This window comes from Pristiophorus japonicus, chromosome 1 (assembly GCF_044704955.1).
Source record: "Pristiophorus japonicus isolate sPriJap1 chromosome 1, sPriJap1.hap1, whole genome shotgun sequence".
In the NCBI taxonomy this organism is placed as follows: Eukaryota; Metazoa; Chordata; class Chondrichthyes; family Pristiophoridae; genus Pristiophorus; species Pristiophorus japonicus.
This window is the reverse complement of record NC_091977.1, coordinates 102,869,573-102,886,250: the sequence shown is the minus strand read 5'-3', so window position 1 is coordinate 102,886,250 and position 16,678 is coordinate 102,869,573. Positions and strand designations below refer to the sequence as shown.

General features: G+C 45.4%; 1 protein-coding gene across 4 annotated transcripts in view; it reads right to left on the bottom strand.

The window, feature by feature from the left end:
• Positions 1-16,678, bottom strand: part of fancc (FA complementation group C) — a 330,390-nt gene that overhangs the window by 32,027 nt on the left and 281,685 nt on the right. For all 4 annotated transcript variants that reach the window (XM_070882002.1, XM_070881996.1, XM_070882011.1 and 1 more), the window contains exon 12: positions 4,128-4,212. In XM_070882002.1, coding sequence (XP_070738103.1) covers positions 4,128-4,212 — 85 coding nt within the window. The remainder of the gene's footprint in view (positions 1-4,127; positions 4,213-16,678) is intronic.

The window sequence follows — 16,678 nt, the reverse complement described above, 5'->3', positions numbered from 1 at the left end:
TCCCACTCTGCACGACATCTTGGTGTCGGTCTGCGTAGACCAAAACGGGCGGGTGGGGTGCGACAGGATCTGGAAGGAAATGTGGCCGCAGGTAGGGAGGGGGGAATGCTTCTCAATAGTTCACTTGTTTTAAAATGTTCACTTGTTATTATCACTTTATTATTCTCTTGTTATTGTTACTAAATTGGCCAATTGTATTCAATAGTTAAATGTTCACTTATTATTACCTAACTGTTCATTTTCCATTCTTTCTGAAATGGTCACTTGTTATCGTTACTGAAATGGTCATTTGTTAGCATGATTTAAATGGTCACTTGTTAACATTACTTAAATGGCCACTTGTTCTTCAAAATGTTTAATTTCTTCTTCTAACGTTTTGGGGATTTTGAGGGAAGGGTGGTTTGGTGCGGGGGTTGGGGTTTGGAGGGAGGGTGTTGTTCATTAGTTCTTAAAAAAAAAAATGTTTTCTACAACTTTTGTACCTTCTCTCTTACTTTCATAAGTTTTACAACGTACAATTCTTCATGCAGATTTGTTTGTTTATTCTGTTTCCCCACGGAATATCATTAAATAACTTCACTACGTAAAAGCTATCCACTAAATAATTCCAATATATGAGATCTATTTAGCATAAATAAGGTGACAATACCTATTTATATTCCTAGTCCCAAATTTCTGAGTACAATTTGCTTCAATTTTGTTCTCTAAATAACTCAGAACAATTCTCCACCTTTCCTCAGAAGCTAAACATGGCATCCATAGTGCCCGTTTCCCTCTCTAAGGCCCTGAAAAAGCAACTAATTTTGAGCACTCTTTTGGGCCTTGCATCGGCCCAGCGAAGTGCATGCTAGGTGCCGAAAGTTTGGATGGGCCTTGTGGTCAAAGTGGAAACTTGGGGGCCTATTTTTCCGGCGATGTTTCGGGCCTAGTTTCCACTTTTTGCTCAAAATGGGCGATAGAGGTCCGTTTTGGGCGATGTGAAGTGGAAAGTCTAGCCCATGGATTCTGAACAATGGCTACTCAAAAAAAGGAGGGTGGTTGGGAAGAAATTTTGGAGTAGACTTTCCCAGTCCTGCCTAACCTTTTATTGTGATTAAACAACTACTGGAATTCAAGTTTCTCTCTGCAAAGTAAAGGCGTACAAATTTCTATCAGTCCGCAAGGCCTCACCGCTCTCGACCTCAGCCACAACCCGCTGCTGCTGGCGGACCAAGACTGGCTGATCTGTGGAGCCTGGCACTGGGCGGCCCGGAACTGGCATACATCGGGCCACGGGCTTTCGCTGGCCTGGGGGGCTCACTGCAGCAGCTGACGCTGGAGGGAGCCTCAGTAGAATAGATAGAGAGGAACTGTTCGCATTGCAGAAGGGCCGTGAACCAAAGGACAGAGATTTAAGGTGATTGGCAGAAGAATCAAAGGTGACACGAGGAAAAACTTTTTTATACAGCGAGTGGTTAGGATCTGGAATTCACTGCCTGAAAGGATGGTGGAGGTAGATTCAATCGTGGCTTTCAAAAGGGAATTGGGTAACTCAACATGGATGTGTGATAGGCAAATTGTGTTTGACTAACTTGTTCGAGTTCTTTGATGAAGTAACAGAGAGGGTGGATCAGGGTAGTGCAGTGGATGTTGCGTATATGGACTTTCAAAAGGCGTTTGATAAAATACCACGTAATGTTAGCCTTTATTGCAAGGGGGATGGAGTATTAAAAATAGGGAAGTCCTCCTACAATTGTACAGGGTGTTGGTGAGACCATACCTGGACTACTGCATGCAGTTTTGGTCCCCTTATTTAAGAAGGGATATACTTGCATTGGAGGCAGTTCAGAGAAGGTTCATGGGGTTGATTCCTGAGATGAAGGGGTTGTCTTATGAAGAAAGGTTGAGTAGGTTGGGACTATACTCATTGGAGTTTAGAAGAATGAGAGGTGATCTTATTGAAACGTATACGATTCTGAGGAGGCTTGACAGGGTAGATGCAGAGAGGATGTTTCCCCTCGTGGATGAATCTAGAACTAGGAGGATATTTTCAGAATAAGGGGTCGCCCATTTAAAAGGGAAATGTGGAATTTCTTCTCTCAGAGGGTTGTGAATCTTTGGAATTTTCTACTTCAGAGAGCTGTGGAGGCTGGGTCATTGAATATATTTCAGGTGGAGATAGATAGATTTTTGAACAAAAAGGAAGTCAAGGGTAATGGGGAGCAGGCAGGGAAGTGGAGTTGAGGCTAAGATCAGATCAGTCATGACCTTAATGAATGGCGGAGCAGGCTCGAGGGGCTGAATGGCCTATTCCTGCTCCTATTTCTTATGTTCTTATTCCAAAAAATGTGATTAACAACTATAGTTTTGCAGCAACGAGTGCCTATATGAACCTTAGTTCAGCCAAGTCAAACAGAACATATCTATCTTTCTGACTGCCTTTGAAACCTGACTAAATAACATAGTTTCACCAAGCAGCAGTCTACAGTTGACACTATAAACAAAGCTTATTTTGTGTCACTGGTTGCATTCATTTGAAATGCAAGAACATCTGAAAAATGATCCTGAGCAATTTGTTAATGCAAGTGAGTGACTGCAGCACTGGACTAAGATGCAACAAAATTAGAGGTGGTTTCAAAAACTGATGTGTACATTCCCTGCACCTCCACACCCCCCCCCCCCCAAAAAAAAAGCAATCATCAAAGAGACACAGATAAGATAGGCAATTTGTGCCCCTGCTTGGGGTTATTGGCAAGGGGGGAAGGGGTGTCTTTTATGGATTATAGCCTGGAGAGTGTTATGCAGAAAAGAAAGATTTTGAAAATGATCTTTTAGCATTCTACTTGCAATTTGTACTCATGCGGTGGCTGAAACTTACTGGTGTACAGCTCCCACCCACTGCAGTATGAGATCAGGTTGAGTATTGTACTTGTGACTCTGGCAGAGACCTGAGAACAGGTTGCTTTCTCTCCATCAGTGTGAAGATAAGGAGAGCATAAACAGGAGTTATTTTACAAAGATCAGTTTATGTCTTGGAACACCATAGAACTGCAGCTCATAAAAATGCCCAATTTAAGTTACAGCCAAAAGTCTGTAGTTATAAACAGTGTAATTCCTTTTAAGATACAGTGGCTAACTCAAGACTATTAAGTTTGCATTGGAGCTCATAAGTAATTGAAGCATATCCCAGACTGAAACTCCCTTAAGCTACGTGTTATTTCTGAACTTCCTTTACGCTGCGTGTCCATTGATCGCTCAGATTTCACTTAGCTCCCGAGAGTCACAAGTTGTACCCTTAAAGCTATCTGCCTCTATCCAGAATGCATTGCAGAATAGCTATGCAACTACATTGTTGAGCTTTGAAAATATCCATTATGATGGTTTGGATTTCTCCGCAACTCAGTGCAGTATGTTGACTCGAATGCTTTTCGAAGGATTTGATGAGCAAACTACTGCGATTTAGAAGAGAAGATTTCTCCTTTAAATGTCTTATGTCAACTGCATTGCAAGCACTCATCATTCACAAGGCCCCTCTGGCAGAAGATGAAAACATGAATCTCCCTGAATTCCACATTGCCATTTTGGTGCCATCTCAAGACCTCACCTGGATGTTATGTCAGAGCTCTCTTTCAGAATCACTAATGTTGATAATGATGTGACACATAATAACCATAGTTGTAAGTCTTCATAAAACAGAAAGCCATCTAATTAAAGATTATAAATGCCTAGAGAGAAGTTAGTTATCTTGAGTACTGTAGGAATATACAATAGGTGTCTGCAACTTCACACCTTTAGTAATACAATACTGGTCTCTGAATGAAGAAGACTGAATCATGCAGTTAAAAGGATCAAATTCTATGTGATAACATTCCACAGCAGTATTCCAAAAGGAGTAAAAATACAAAATGTTTACATTAAGGTCTCAAATCACAGCCTGGAGTAGTTCACATGTCACTGGAGATGTGAAAGATTAGGAAACTGACTTTTTAATGTAATAAACATGGCCTTTAACCATCAGTGTATTATTACAACACAGGTAACTGTTGTAATAGGACAAATGTTCAGAGAATAAAGATCTCTTGTGCCGACTCAAGGAGCAGAAATTAGAGCTTCTTTGAAAATAATTTGTAGCAAAGCTAAAAGCTCACCGTGTGACTTCTTTATCCTGTACAATCCTCTTCAAAAGTTGAACAATACTTATTAGATGCTGGGACCAGGCAGCTGATGACACATCTGAAGAATTTTAAAAAAGAATGCTTAATATGTAACACAAACTAAAATATGGATAAATGTAACTATTTAACTTACATTTACAACAATTTGGATTTCTATAGAACCATTACATAGAAGAATATCCCAGAATGCTTTAGGGAGAAAGGGATGGGAGCATTGAACTGGAAACAGAAAAGATTATGGACAATAACCCAAAAAGCAGAATTGAAGAGAGAGCATTTTGAAGGAAGAGATGGCAAGGAACGGTTTGACAGATACTTCCAAAAAAATTACATAATAACTAAAGTAACAGCCTCCAATGGTAAAGTAGTAATTCAGAGTCAGAAAAATGTAGGATGTGGATTGAGACAACACTTGCAATTATATAGCGTCTTTAATGTAGTAAAACGTCCCAAGGCATGTCACAGGAGCGTTATCAAACAAAATTTAACACAGAGCCACATAATGAGATATTAGGACAAGTGACCAAAAGCCTGGTTAAAGAGGTGTGTTTGAAAGAGCATTTTAAAAGAGCAAGGTAGAAAGGTTTAGGCAGGGAATTCCAGAGCTTAGGGTTTAGGCAGCTGAAAGCACAGCCGCCAATGGTGGAGTGATGAAAATTGGGGATGCGCAAGAGGCCATAACTGAAGGAGCGCCGAGATCTCGGAGGGTCGTATGGCTGGAGGAGGTTACAGAGATAGGAAGGGGTGAAACCATGGCATTGAGCTGGAGAAGATTGTTCAAAGAAATGAGAGATGCTTGAGTTGGGTGACAATGACTTGTTCAAGGACCTTGGAGAGCAAGGACAAGTTAAGATGATTGGTAATTTGAGTAGAGGCTTTGAAGGTAAGATTTTTAGAGAGGAACATGGTGATGGCAGTTTTGAGAATATAGTTGGATAGGCAAACATTGGCAATGTTACTGAGCACACAACTGATAGATAGGAGCTGGGTTGGAAAGGAGTCAATGGAGCAAGTTGGAGAGAAAGAGCAGAAACAGTGAAGTGAAGGGGAGGGTGGGCTGAGCTGGATGAGGGGAAGGAGGAGGTGGCATAAACAATTGAGATAATAAATAGCCCATAAGCTCCTCACATTTCAGAGATGCGGATGTCTGAAGAGGTGGCTGCAGGTGTAGAAGAGGAGTTAAGGATTTGGGGATGGTCTTGCTTTCTATTATGACCCTAGAGCAGGATGACAGCCATAGAGAATGAGTATTGATACCAATTGAGATACTCAATACAGATCTACTGATGGACAGTGTGTCAATGTGTGCACATGTTCTCAAGACTGCAGAACTGGAGGAACAGGTGGGCAGTCTCGGACCTGGTGGTGAAGAGGGCATCAAAGGTGGAGGTGAAGCAGCTGTCAAACATAGCGATGGAAGCTCTGATGTTGGTGCAGATGGTACAGCAGAGATGGGGAGATGAAAGCTGGAAGTGGCCACCATTAGATAGTTTGGAGGTTATTTTTTCCAAGAGTTGAATTAAAGGGTCGTGTGATTTAAGATAATCAGGAATATATGAATGAGGAAAGGGACAAAAATGTATTCATAGATAATTTTGAAGTGCGAGACATTGTCTGATGGAATGGTTTAGAAGCTAGCTACACATGTGAGTTGATGTGGGGGATCAAGTCATCGGAGAAGAGGAGGACAGAGAAATTGCAATAGGCAGGATCAGTTCATACACAGGTTAAAGTCTCCCAACGTAAGTAGCCACTCACCATCCCTGGTCAAGGATATGGGTGGATGGGCAACCTCTCCGATTGGCACTCTAAATCCAGTCATTAGGAGATATATGACTACAGTGATGCTCCTTATGATTGTCCCCCATCTCTGTGGGACCATAGCCTAATGTTTAATTGCCCCCAGCCCATGAAGGTACAGCTGAGATTGGTAACTCAGTGTGTGAGAAACTGCAAGCACACACAAGTTCCAACACTTAGATGTGCCAATGCATTGTACGCGTAAAATACAAAATTTAGCCTGTATGTTTCAGTGCCAAGAACCACATCTGTCCTAATGAGGGGCTTACTGGTGAAACACTTAATCCTACTGGATGTCAACTTTTATGGCACGGCAGTTGTTCAATGTGTGGAAACTACAAACATAAGTCCAATTTGAAGATACATCCATTCTAATCTGTATCGAACAGTTTAACCCACTTTACTACATAATATGCATAAGAAAGCAGTAGAAAGAACACAAAAATAATCAATATATTACAAGAACATGCACACTACAAGAACATTATTGAGAACAAGCTTTCCTGATGACCTACTGGGTAAATACATATGTTGTGGCACTAAACCATTCAGATGAGAAAGATTCGGATTCAATCCCTTGTTTGTGTTGAGTTAGCCAGGGCAGCAACTGGGATGCTATGAGTGGCATCAGCATTCCTGGGCTCCTGCTCTTCATTGCTAACTAGTGAGTCCTGCTCGAAAGTACATTTCAGATGATGAGAGCAGGATCAGGTTTTGCTGCAATGAACTCACCTCATCAAATTTCTTGCGGATACTGCCGAGTTGGGATGGGCGACCGGCTAGGATGCTGTGGTCAAGAAGGTCTGACATTAACGGTGTACACCTCTGCAAAGAACTTGACTATCAAAAGACTGTAGTGCTCAAGAACAGTAAACTTTAAGTTTCAAGGGGAAGTTCCAAACACATAGGGCCTGAAATTGGTCGTTGCAAAAGGTCCGCCCATTTCTCAGTGGTATGTCCTTTCAAACCGGCAGCATATCGCCGAGACCGAAGAGGACAAAATTGGTTGATTTTTTTTTTGTGTTATGTCGGCGGTATGCCAGCGGGCGGTAGGTAACATAGTAGTCAATCCAGATCAACTTTCTTTTCGATGGACGAACTGTGCATGCACAATTCCCCCCCCCCCACCACCCCGTTTTTTTCACAGAAGCGTTTTACCTGTGATTTCGGGGGTCGGGGTCACTCGGGCATGCACAGTGAGTTGAACAGGAGGGAGCAAGAGTGAGAAGGAGCAGCAAGATAGTCGACGGTCAGTTACTTTAAAAACACATTGCACAGTTAAAATATATTCATATCAACTAATAATTCTACAGTTTGAACAATGCAACATTTTTTACAAAGCAAAAATCACAATATAAATATAATGGAAATGTTAAAAATTGTCGAAGTGCAGGAACATCGAAAAGGATGGGAGGTTGAGGGCGCCCGCCTTCGACTAGATGGAGTTACTTGCCCTTCTCTAGAATATTAGAGAGGTACTCCAAGTTAACGAAGGGTGGTCGTGGAAAGCCCCCCCCTTCCCCCCCCAAAGGAGTACAACAGGATATGGGACGAGATTGGAGAGGCTGTGTCCTCCACAAGTACCATGGTACGCACCAGGGAAAGGTGCCAAAAGAGGTGGAACGACCTGGTGAGAGTAGCAAGAGTAAGTTATGATATTATTTATGCACCCCCCTCCCCTCCCCCCATGTGCCTTGTAAATGTAGGTTCAGTGTCACATGGATGATGTTATTTATCTTAAGGTCAGCGATGTATTTGTGCTTTCAGCCAATGACAAGAGGATCAATGCAGTGTTTTTTTAATGTGTGTGTGTGTGAGACCCTGTGTGTCTGCGATGTTAAATGGATTGAAGATTTTTACTTTCATTTACTTTACTCTCTGCAGAAGACATCTGCAATAGCAGTCGATCAGTGGCGTACTGGGGGAGGACCCACAACCCAAGAGCCATTGACTGAACTAGAGATCCATGCCTTGTCTCTGGTCGGGGATAGCAACTATGCCACCACCAGCATTGGAGCTGACCCACTCACATAGGATGTAAGTTGAATACAATCCCCTGTCTGTGTTGCGGTCATGTAATGTAACTGTAACTGTAATGTAAGTTTATTGCAATGTAATGTTGGCCTCATGTAATGTACTGCAATGTTGGGGGCATGTAACGCAATGCATATGTGTATTGTCGGTCTGCAATAGGTAATGCAGTAAAGCAGCAGTGGTGGACATTTAAGTAAGACTGCGATAAGTCACTGTACTATGTACTCATGTAACCCTGACCCTTCCCCTGGTGCAAAGCATTTTTAAATGTTGTTTTGTACTTCCAGACTCGGACGATTCGGACCACACCGACACAGAGAGACCAGATAACAGACTCACTGCCTCCACCTCTGGCGTCACAGCCCTCTCCCGACTTCACCACGGCAGAGGAAGAGCCGCTGATCCTGGAGCCAGTGGAGATAGGGATGGAGACGGAGGAGGATACACCAGCTCCATGTGGGCCAGCTGGAACATCCTCCACCACGGAGTCTGTATTCAGGGGATTCCCACATGGCTCCTCTGATTCTGCCGGACCAAGTGGTGCGCAGCAACGCACCCCCAATGTTGCAACGCCTTTTCTGCAGCGACAGAGGTTGGCGCAGAAAAGGTCAGTTGCTGCACGACAGATAGGTGTGTACCAGGACATGGTGCGTCTGTCACAGGCTTTCGTCGAAATAGGTCGAGAGCTGCTCAAGGCCATGGCTACTGTTATGTATGTAAACCTGTAATTACCATGTCTAACCACCAGAAGGCTTATCCCCTGGAGTCCCAAGGGATCCCACAGTCCTGGAGAGGCACTCTGAGATCTGTAATAAAGGACTACGGTCACACTTACTTTGAGCTTGCAGTATCTAGCCTGACTCTTTATTCAAGATTTAACAACTGGCGACGAGATACAGATGACAAACCCCAGCACAGAAATTTTCGGAGGGAGATGATTGGAAAACCTTCGTGGAGCGACTTGACCAATACTTTGTGGCCAACAAGCTGAAAGGAAAAGGGAACGCTGCCAAACGAAGGGCGATCCTCCTCACCGTTTGCAGGGCACCAACATATGGCCTCATGAAAAACCTGCCTGGTCCAGCAAAACCCATAGACAATTCGTATAATGATTTGTGCACACTGGTCCAGGAGCATCTAAACCCGAAGGAAAGCGTTCTGATGGCGAGGTATCGGTTCTACACGTACAAGAGGTCTGAAGGCCAAGAAATGGCGAGCTACGTCGCCGAGCGAAGGCGCCTTGCAGGACATTGCGAATTTGAAGGATACTTGGAGCATATGCTCAGGGAGTTCTTTGTACTTGGCATTGGCCATGAAGTAATACTTCGTAAACTTTTGACTGTAGAGACCCCAACCTTGCGTAAAGCCTTAGCAATAGCCCACACGTTTATCCCCACCAGTGACAATACCAAACAAATTTCCCAGCACACTAGTGCTGCTGCAAGTACTGTGAACAAAGTAACGTTGTTTTCGAATTGAAATGCATATGGCAGGACTTACACGCCTGTAGCTGCATGTTTGCAGATGACTCAGAGTCCGCCATCAAGGGTGGTGAATACAAGGCAATTAACACCTTGTTGGCGCTGTGGGGGTGATCATCGTTTCATTTCATGCCACTTCAAAGGGTACGTTTGCAAGGACTGTGGAACAATGGGACACCTCCAACGTATGTGCAGGCGAGCTGCAAACCCTGCTAATCCTGCAAACCACCATGTTGCAGAGGACGACAGATCCACGGTGGATCATGACGAACCAGAGCCTCAGACCGAGGAGGCAGAGGTATATGGGGTGCACACATTTACCACAAAGTGTCCCCCGATAATGCTGAAGGTTGAATTAAATGGACTCCCGGTGTCCATGGAGCTGGACACGGGCACGAGCCAGTCCATAATTAGTAAAAAGACTTTCGATAAGTTGTGGTACAACAAGGCTTCAAGGCCAATCCTGACTCCCATTCATACCAAACTTAGAACGTACACAAAGGAACTGATTCCCGTAATTGGCAGTCTACTGTAAAGGTCTCCTACGATGGAGCGGTGCACAATTTACCACTCTGGGTGGTACCGGACGATGGCCCCATGCGGTTCGGCAGGAGCTGGCTGGGAAAGATATGCTGGAACTGGGACGACGTCCGAGCGCTTGCATCCGTCGACGACACCTCATGTGCCCAGGTCCTAAGCAAGTTCCCCGCTCTGTTCGAACCAGGCATCGGGAAGTTGCAAGGAGCAAAAGTGCAGATCCATTTGATTCCGGGGGCGGGACCCATCCATCACAAAATGAGAGCGGTACCTTTCATGATGAGAGAGAGGGTGAAGATTGAGCTGGACAGGCTGCAACGAGAGGGCATCATTTCGTCAATCGCATTCAATGAGTGGTCCAGACCGATTGTTCCAATCCTCAAGGGAGACGGCACTGTCAGAATCTGTGGTGATTACAAACTATCAATTATTTCTCACTGCTGGATCAATACCAGCTACCAAAGGCAGAGGACCTATTTGCGACGCTGGTGGGAGGGAAACGTTCACGAAGCTGGACTTGACCTCGGCCTACATGACGCAGGAGCTGGAGGAATCATCGAAAGGCCTCACTTGCATCAACACGCACAAAGGTCTCTTCATTTACAACAGATGCCTGTTTGGGATTCGATCGGCCGCGGCGATATTCCAGAGGAACATGGAAAGCTTGCTGAAGTCGGTCCCGCGCACCGTGGTCTTCCAGGATGACATCTTGGTTACAAGTTGGGACACAGTCGAGCACCTGCAAAACCTGCAGGAGGTTCTTAGTCAGCTTAATCGTGTGGGGCTCAGGCTAAAACACTCGAAGTGCGTTTCCCTGGCACCTGAAGTGGAGTTCCTGGGGACAAGAATCGCGGCGGACAGCATCAGGCCCACCGATTCAAAGACGAAGTCAATCAATAACGCACCAAGACCACTGAATGTGACGGAGCTGCGGTCGTTTCTAGGGCTCCTGAACTACTTTGGTAACTTCTTACCGTGTCTAAGCACATTGTAAGAACCCCTACAATCTTTACTGTGTAAAGGAGATGAATGGGCATGGGATAAAAGCCAAGAAAATGCCTTTGAGGAGCTGGGAAGCTGTTATGTTCAAACAAATTGCTTGTGTTGTACGATCCATGTAAACGTTTGGTACTAGTATGCGATGCGTCGTCATACAGGGTTGGGTGTGTATTGCAACAAGCTAATGAATTTGGGAAATTGCAACCGGTTGCTTATGCATCTAGAAGTCTGTCTAAGGCCGAGAGGGCCTACAGTATGATCGAAAAAGAAGTGTTAGCGTGTGTTTACGGGGTAAAGAAAATGCATCAATATCTGTTCGGGCTCAAATTTAAATTGGAAACCGACCATAAGCCGCTTATATCCCTCTTTTCTGAAAATAAGGGGATAAATACGAATGCATCGGCCTGCATCCAGAGATGGGTGCTCACGTTGTCCGCATACAACTACGCCATCCGCCACTGGCCAGGCACAGAAAATTGTGCCGATGCTCTCAGTAGGCTATCATTGTGAAAGGGAAATCATGCTTGACAAATCTTCTGGAATTTTTTGAGGATGTTTCCAGTAGAGTGGACAAGGGAGAACCAGTTGATGTGGTGTATTTGGACTTTCAGAAGGCTTTCGACACGGTCCCACACAAGAGATTAATGTGCAAAGTTAAAGCACATGGGATTGGGGATAGTGTGTTGACGTGGATTGAGAAGACAGGAAGCAAAGAGTAGGAGTAAATGGGTACTTTTCAGAATGGCAGGCAGTGACTAGTGGAGTACCGCAAGGTTCTGTGCTGGGGTCCCAGCTGTTTACATTGTACATTAATGATTTAGACGAGGGGATTAAATGTAGTATCTCCAAATTTGCGGATGACACTAAGTTGGGTGGCAGTGTGAGCTGTGAGGAGGATGCTATGAGGCTGCAGAGTGACTTGGATAGGTTAGGTGAGTGGGCAAATGCATGGCAGATGAAGTATGATGTGGATAAATGTGAGGTTATAAAATCTTTGGTGGTAAAAACAGAGAGACAGACTATTATCTGAATGGTGACAGATTAGGAAAAGGGGAGGTGCAACGAGGCCTGGGTGTCATGGTACATCAGTCATTGAAGGTTGGCATGCAGGTGCAGCAAGTGGTTAAGAAAACAAATGGCATGTTGGCCTTCATAGTGAGAGGATTTGAGTACGGGGCAGGGAGGTATTGCTACAGTTGTACAGGGCCTTGGTGAGGCCACACCTGGAGTATTGTGTAGAGTTTTGGTCTCCTAACTTGAGGAAGGACATTCTTGCTATTGAGGGAGTGCAGCGAAGGTTCACCAGACTGATTCCCGGGATTGTGGGACTAACATATCAAGAAAGACTGGATCAACTGGGCTTGTATTCACTGGAGTTCAGAAGAATGAGAGGGGATCTCATAGAAACGTTTAAAATTCTGACGGGTTTAGACAGGTTAGATGCAGGAAGAATGTTCCCAATGTTGGGGAAGTCCAGAACCAGAGGTCACAGTCTAAGGATAAGGGGTAAGCCATTTAGGACCGAGATGAGGAGAAACTTCTTCACCCAGAGAGTGGTGAACCTGTATAATTCTCTACCACAGAAAGTTGTTGAGGCCAATTCTCTGAATATATTCAAAAAGGAGTTAGATGTAGTCCTTACTACTAGGGGGATCAAGGGGTATGGCGAGAAAGTAGGAATGGGGTACTGAAGTTGCATGTTCAGCCATGAACTCATTGAATGGCGGTGCAGGCTCGAAGGGCCGAATGGCCTACTCCTGCACCTATTTTCTATGTTTCTATGCTATGTTTCTAATGCCCATCACCGGGGTGGAAATGACATAGCCTGCAGATCTAGTTATGGTAATGGAAGCATTCGAGAGTGATCAATCACCTGTTACCGCCTGACAGATTAGAACCTGGACGAGCCAGGACCCCTTATTGTCCTTAGTAAAAAACTGTGTGCTCCACGGGAGTTGGTCTCGTGTCCCATTAGAGATGCAGGAAGAAATAAAGCTGTACCAGCGGCGCAAAGATGAAATGTCTATACAGGCAGACTGCCTCCTATGGGGTAATCGGGTAGTGGTGCAAAAAAAGGTCAGGGACACTTTCATTAGTGATCTCCACAGTACCCACCCAGGCATTGTAATGATGAAAGCGATAGCCAGAGCCCACGTGTATTGATGCAGACTTAAAGTCCTGTGTGCACAAATGTAATACATGTTCCCAGTTAAGCAATGCACCCAGGGAGGCGCCACTAAGTTTATGGTCTTGGTCCTCCAAACCGTGGTCTCGGGTTCATGTCGATTATGCAGGCCCATTCTTGAGAAAAATGTTTTTAGTGGTTGTAAATGCATACTCCAAGTGGTTTGAATGTGTGATAATGTCGGCAAGCACGTCCGCTGTCATCATTGAAAGCCTACGGGCAATGTTTGCCACGCAGGGTTTGCCTGATGTCCTTGTAAGTGACAATGGGCCGTGCTTTACCAGTGCCGAATTCAAGGAGTTCATGACGCACAATGGGGTCAAACATGTCACGTGTGCCCCATTTAAGCCAGCGTCCAACGGTCAGGCAGAATGAGCAGTTCAAACAATCAAGCAGAGCTTGAAAAGGGTAACTGAAGGCTCACTGCAGACTCGCTTATCCCGAGTCCTGCTTCGTTACCGCACAAGACCCCACTCGCTCACCGGGGTCCCTCCCGCTGAACTGCTCATGAAAAGGGCACTTAAGACAAGGCCACCCTGATCTACACGAACAGGTAGAGAGCAGGCGGCTTCAACAGAATACATATCACGATCGCGCAAATGTATCACGAGAAATTGAAGTAAATGATCCTGTATTTGTGTTGAACTATGGACAAAGTCCTAAGTGGATTGCTGGCACTGTTTTGGCCAAAGAGGGGAGTAGGGTGTTAGTGGTCAAACTCGCAAATGGACTCACCTGCAGAAAACACTTGGACCAAACCAAACTCAGATTTACGGACTATCCAGAACAACCCACAATAGACTCTACCTTTTTCGACCCTCCAACACACACACAAGCGGCAACAGACCCAGCGGTTGACTACGAAGCAGAACCCATCACCTGCAGCAGCCCAGCAAGACTCACCACCCCCAACAGCCCAGCGAGGGGCCAACAAAGACTCACCAAAACCAGCATTTGCACCGAGACGATCAACCAGGGAAAGGAAGGCCCCAGATCAACTCACATTGTAAATAGTTGCACTATTGACTTTGGGAGGGGGGTGGGGGAGGAGGGGAGAGGAGTGCTGTTCTGTATGTAAACCTGTAAATACTATGTCCAACCACCAGAGGGCTTATCCCCTGGAGTCCCAAGGGATTGTGGGATCCCTTGGGAGCACCTATATATAAGGAGGCCTTACAGGCTGGAGAGGCACTCTGAGATCTGTAATAAAGGACACCTTACCTTGAGCTTGCAGTATCTAGTCTGACTCTTTATTCAAGACTTAACACATTCCATTTATAAGAACATAAGAAATAGGAGCAGGAGTAGGCCATACGTCCCCTCGATGCTCCGCCATTTAATACGATCATGGCTGATCCGATCATGGACTCAGGTCCACTTCCCGCCTGCTCTCCATAACTCCTTATTCCCTTATCGTTTAAGAAACTATCTATTTCTGTCTTAAATTTATTCAATGTCCCAGCTTCCACAGCTCTATGAGGCAGCGAATTCCACAGATCCACAACCCTCTGACAGAAGAACTATCTCCTCATCTCAGTTTTAAATGGGCGGCCCCTTATTCTAAGATTATGCCCCCAGTTCTAGTCTCCCCCATCAGTGGAAACATCCTCTCTGCATCCACCTTGTCAAGCCTCCTCATAATCTTATACGTTTGATAAGATCACCTCTCACAACCTACTCAACCTTTCCTCATATCAACCCCCTCATCTCTGGAATTAACCTAATGAACCTTCTCTGAATGGCCTCCAAAGCAATTATATCCTTTCGTAAATATGGAAACCAAAACTGCATGCAGTATTCCAGGTGTGGCCTCACCAATACCCTGTACAACTGTAGCAAGACTTCCCTGCTTTTATACTCCATCCCCTTTACAATAAAGGCCAAGATTCCATTGGCCTTCCTGATCACTTGCTGTACCTGCATACTATTTATACAGTACTAATTTTTATAGAATTTGTTTTGTATAGTTTAGTGGCCTGTATCCAATTTGTCATGATGCCGTAACCATCTGGTAGATGAAACCTCTCGTCGTTTTCCTATGCATCTGAAGCTGAACCTGGATTACTTACCAATAATTCGATAGCCGATCTTTGATATAATGGCAACACCCTCGCTCCAAGCATTGGCACCTGCTCTACTACGTCATCGTTCGAGCAAGCGATCGCAAGGACATGCGCATCACCGGCGCCATGACAGGAGCCGACGACTGCTGGACGGACCACCGCCTAATCACTTCCGTCATCAATATTAATATAGCCGCAAAGCGACAACGTCAACAGGAGCAGTGCCACAGAAAAAAAATCAATGCCGGGGCACTCAAAGACCCAGCTAAGAGAGCCCTATACAGCCAGCGCCTCACTGCTAACCTGGCGACCCTTGATGACCCCGAGACAGAGTGCGCACAGCACTTGGTCTGCCCTCCAGACCACCATAACTAGTACCTGCGAAGAGACGCTCGATCACTCAACGAGGAAACACCAGGACTGGTTTGATGAGAATGACTAGGAGATCCAAGAGCTAATAAATCGCAAGCGCAGAGCATTTCTGAACCTAAAACAACCTAACTCGGGAGCAGCAAAGCAGCTTTACAGACATCCAACAAAAAACCCACGACCTAAAGAATAGATGGTGGATGGAGAAAGCACCGGAGATTCAGCAGCTGGCCGACAGCCATGATGACTGCAGTGAAGAATCCTTGCACAAGTTCACCTAAGGCCCAAGCACCCAAGGCCCCACCCCAAGAACGGGGAGACACTCATCAAGGACACCGAGGCAGTCAGGACCCGCTGGAAGGAGCACTTCGATGATCTCCTTAATTGAGACTCTGCCTTTGACTCGAGTGTCCTCGACTCCATCCCGCAGCATGCTACCCGCCACCACCTCAGTAAAACCCCAGCCCTGCACGAGGTAGAAAAGGCCATCCATCAGCTCAAGAACAACATGGCATCGGGAGCGGATGGAATCCCCGCTAAGGCACTAAAGTATGGCAGAGAGGCACTATTGGCACGAATGCATGACCTCATCACTCTCATCTGGAGGGAAGAGACCATGCCGGGAGATCTCAGAGATGCAGTAATCGTGACCATCTTTAAAAAAGGGGACAAGTCTGACTGCAGCAACGACAGAGGAATCTCCCTGTTGTCGGCCACTGGGAAAATCATCGCTAGAATCCTCCTGAACCGCCTTCTCCCTGTGGCTGAGGAGCTCCTCCTGGAGTCACAGTGCGGATTCTGTCCAATACGCAGTACAATGGACATGATCTTTATGGCACGACAGCTGCAAGAAAAATATGCAGGAAACATCACCTACCCTTGTACATGGCCTTCTTTGAACTTACAAAGGCCTTTGACACTGTTAACCGCGAAGGACTATGGAGCGTACTCCTCCGTTTCGGCTGCCCCCAAAAGTTTGTCACCATCCTCTGCCTACTCCTCGACGACATGCAAGCCATGATCCTGACCAACGGACCCACCACAGACCCAATCCAC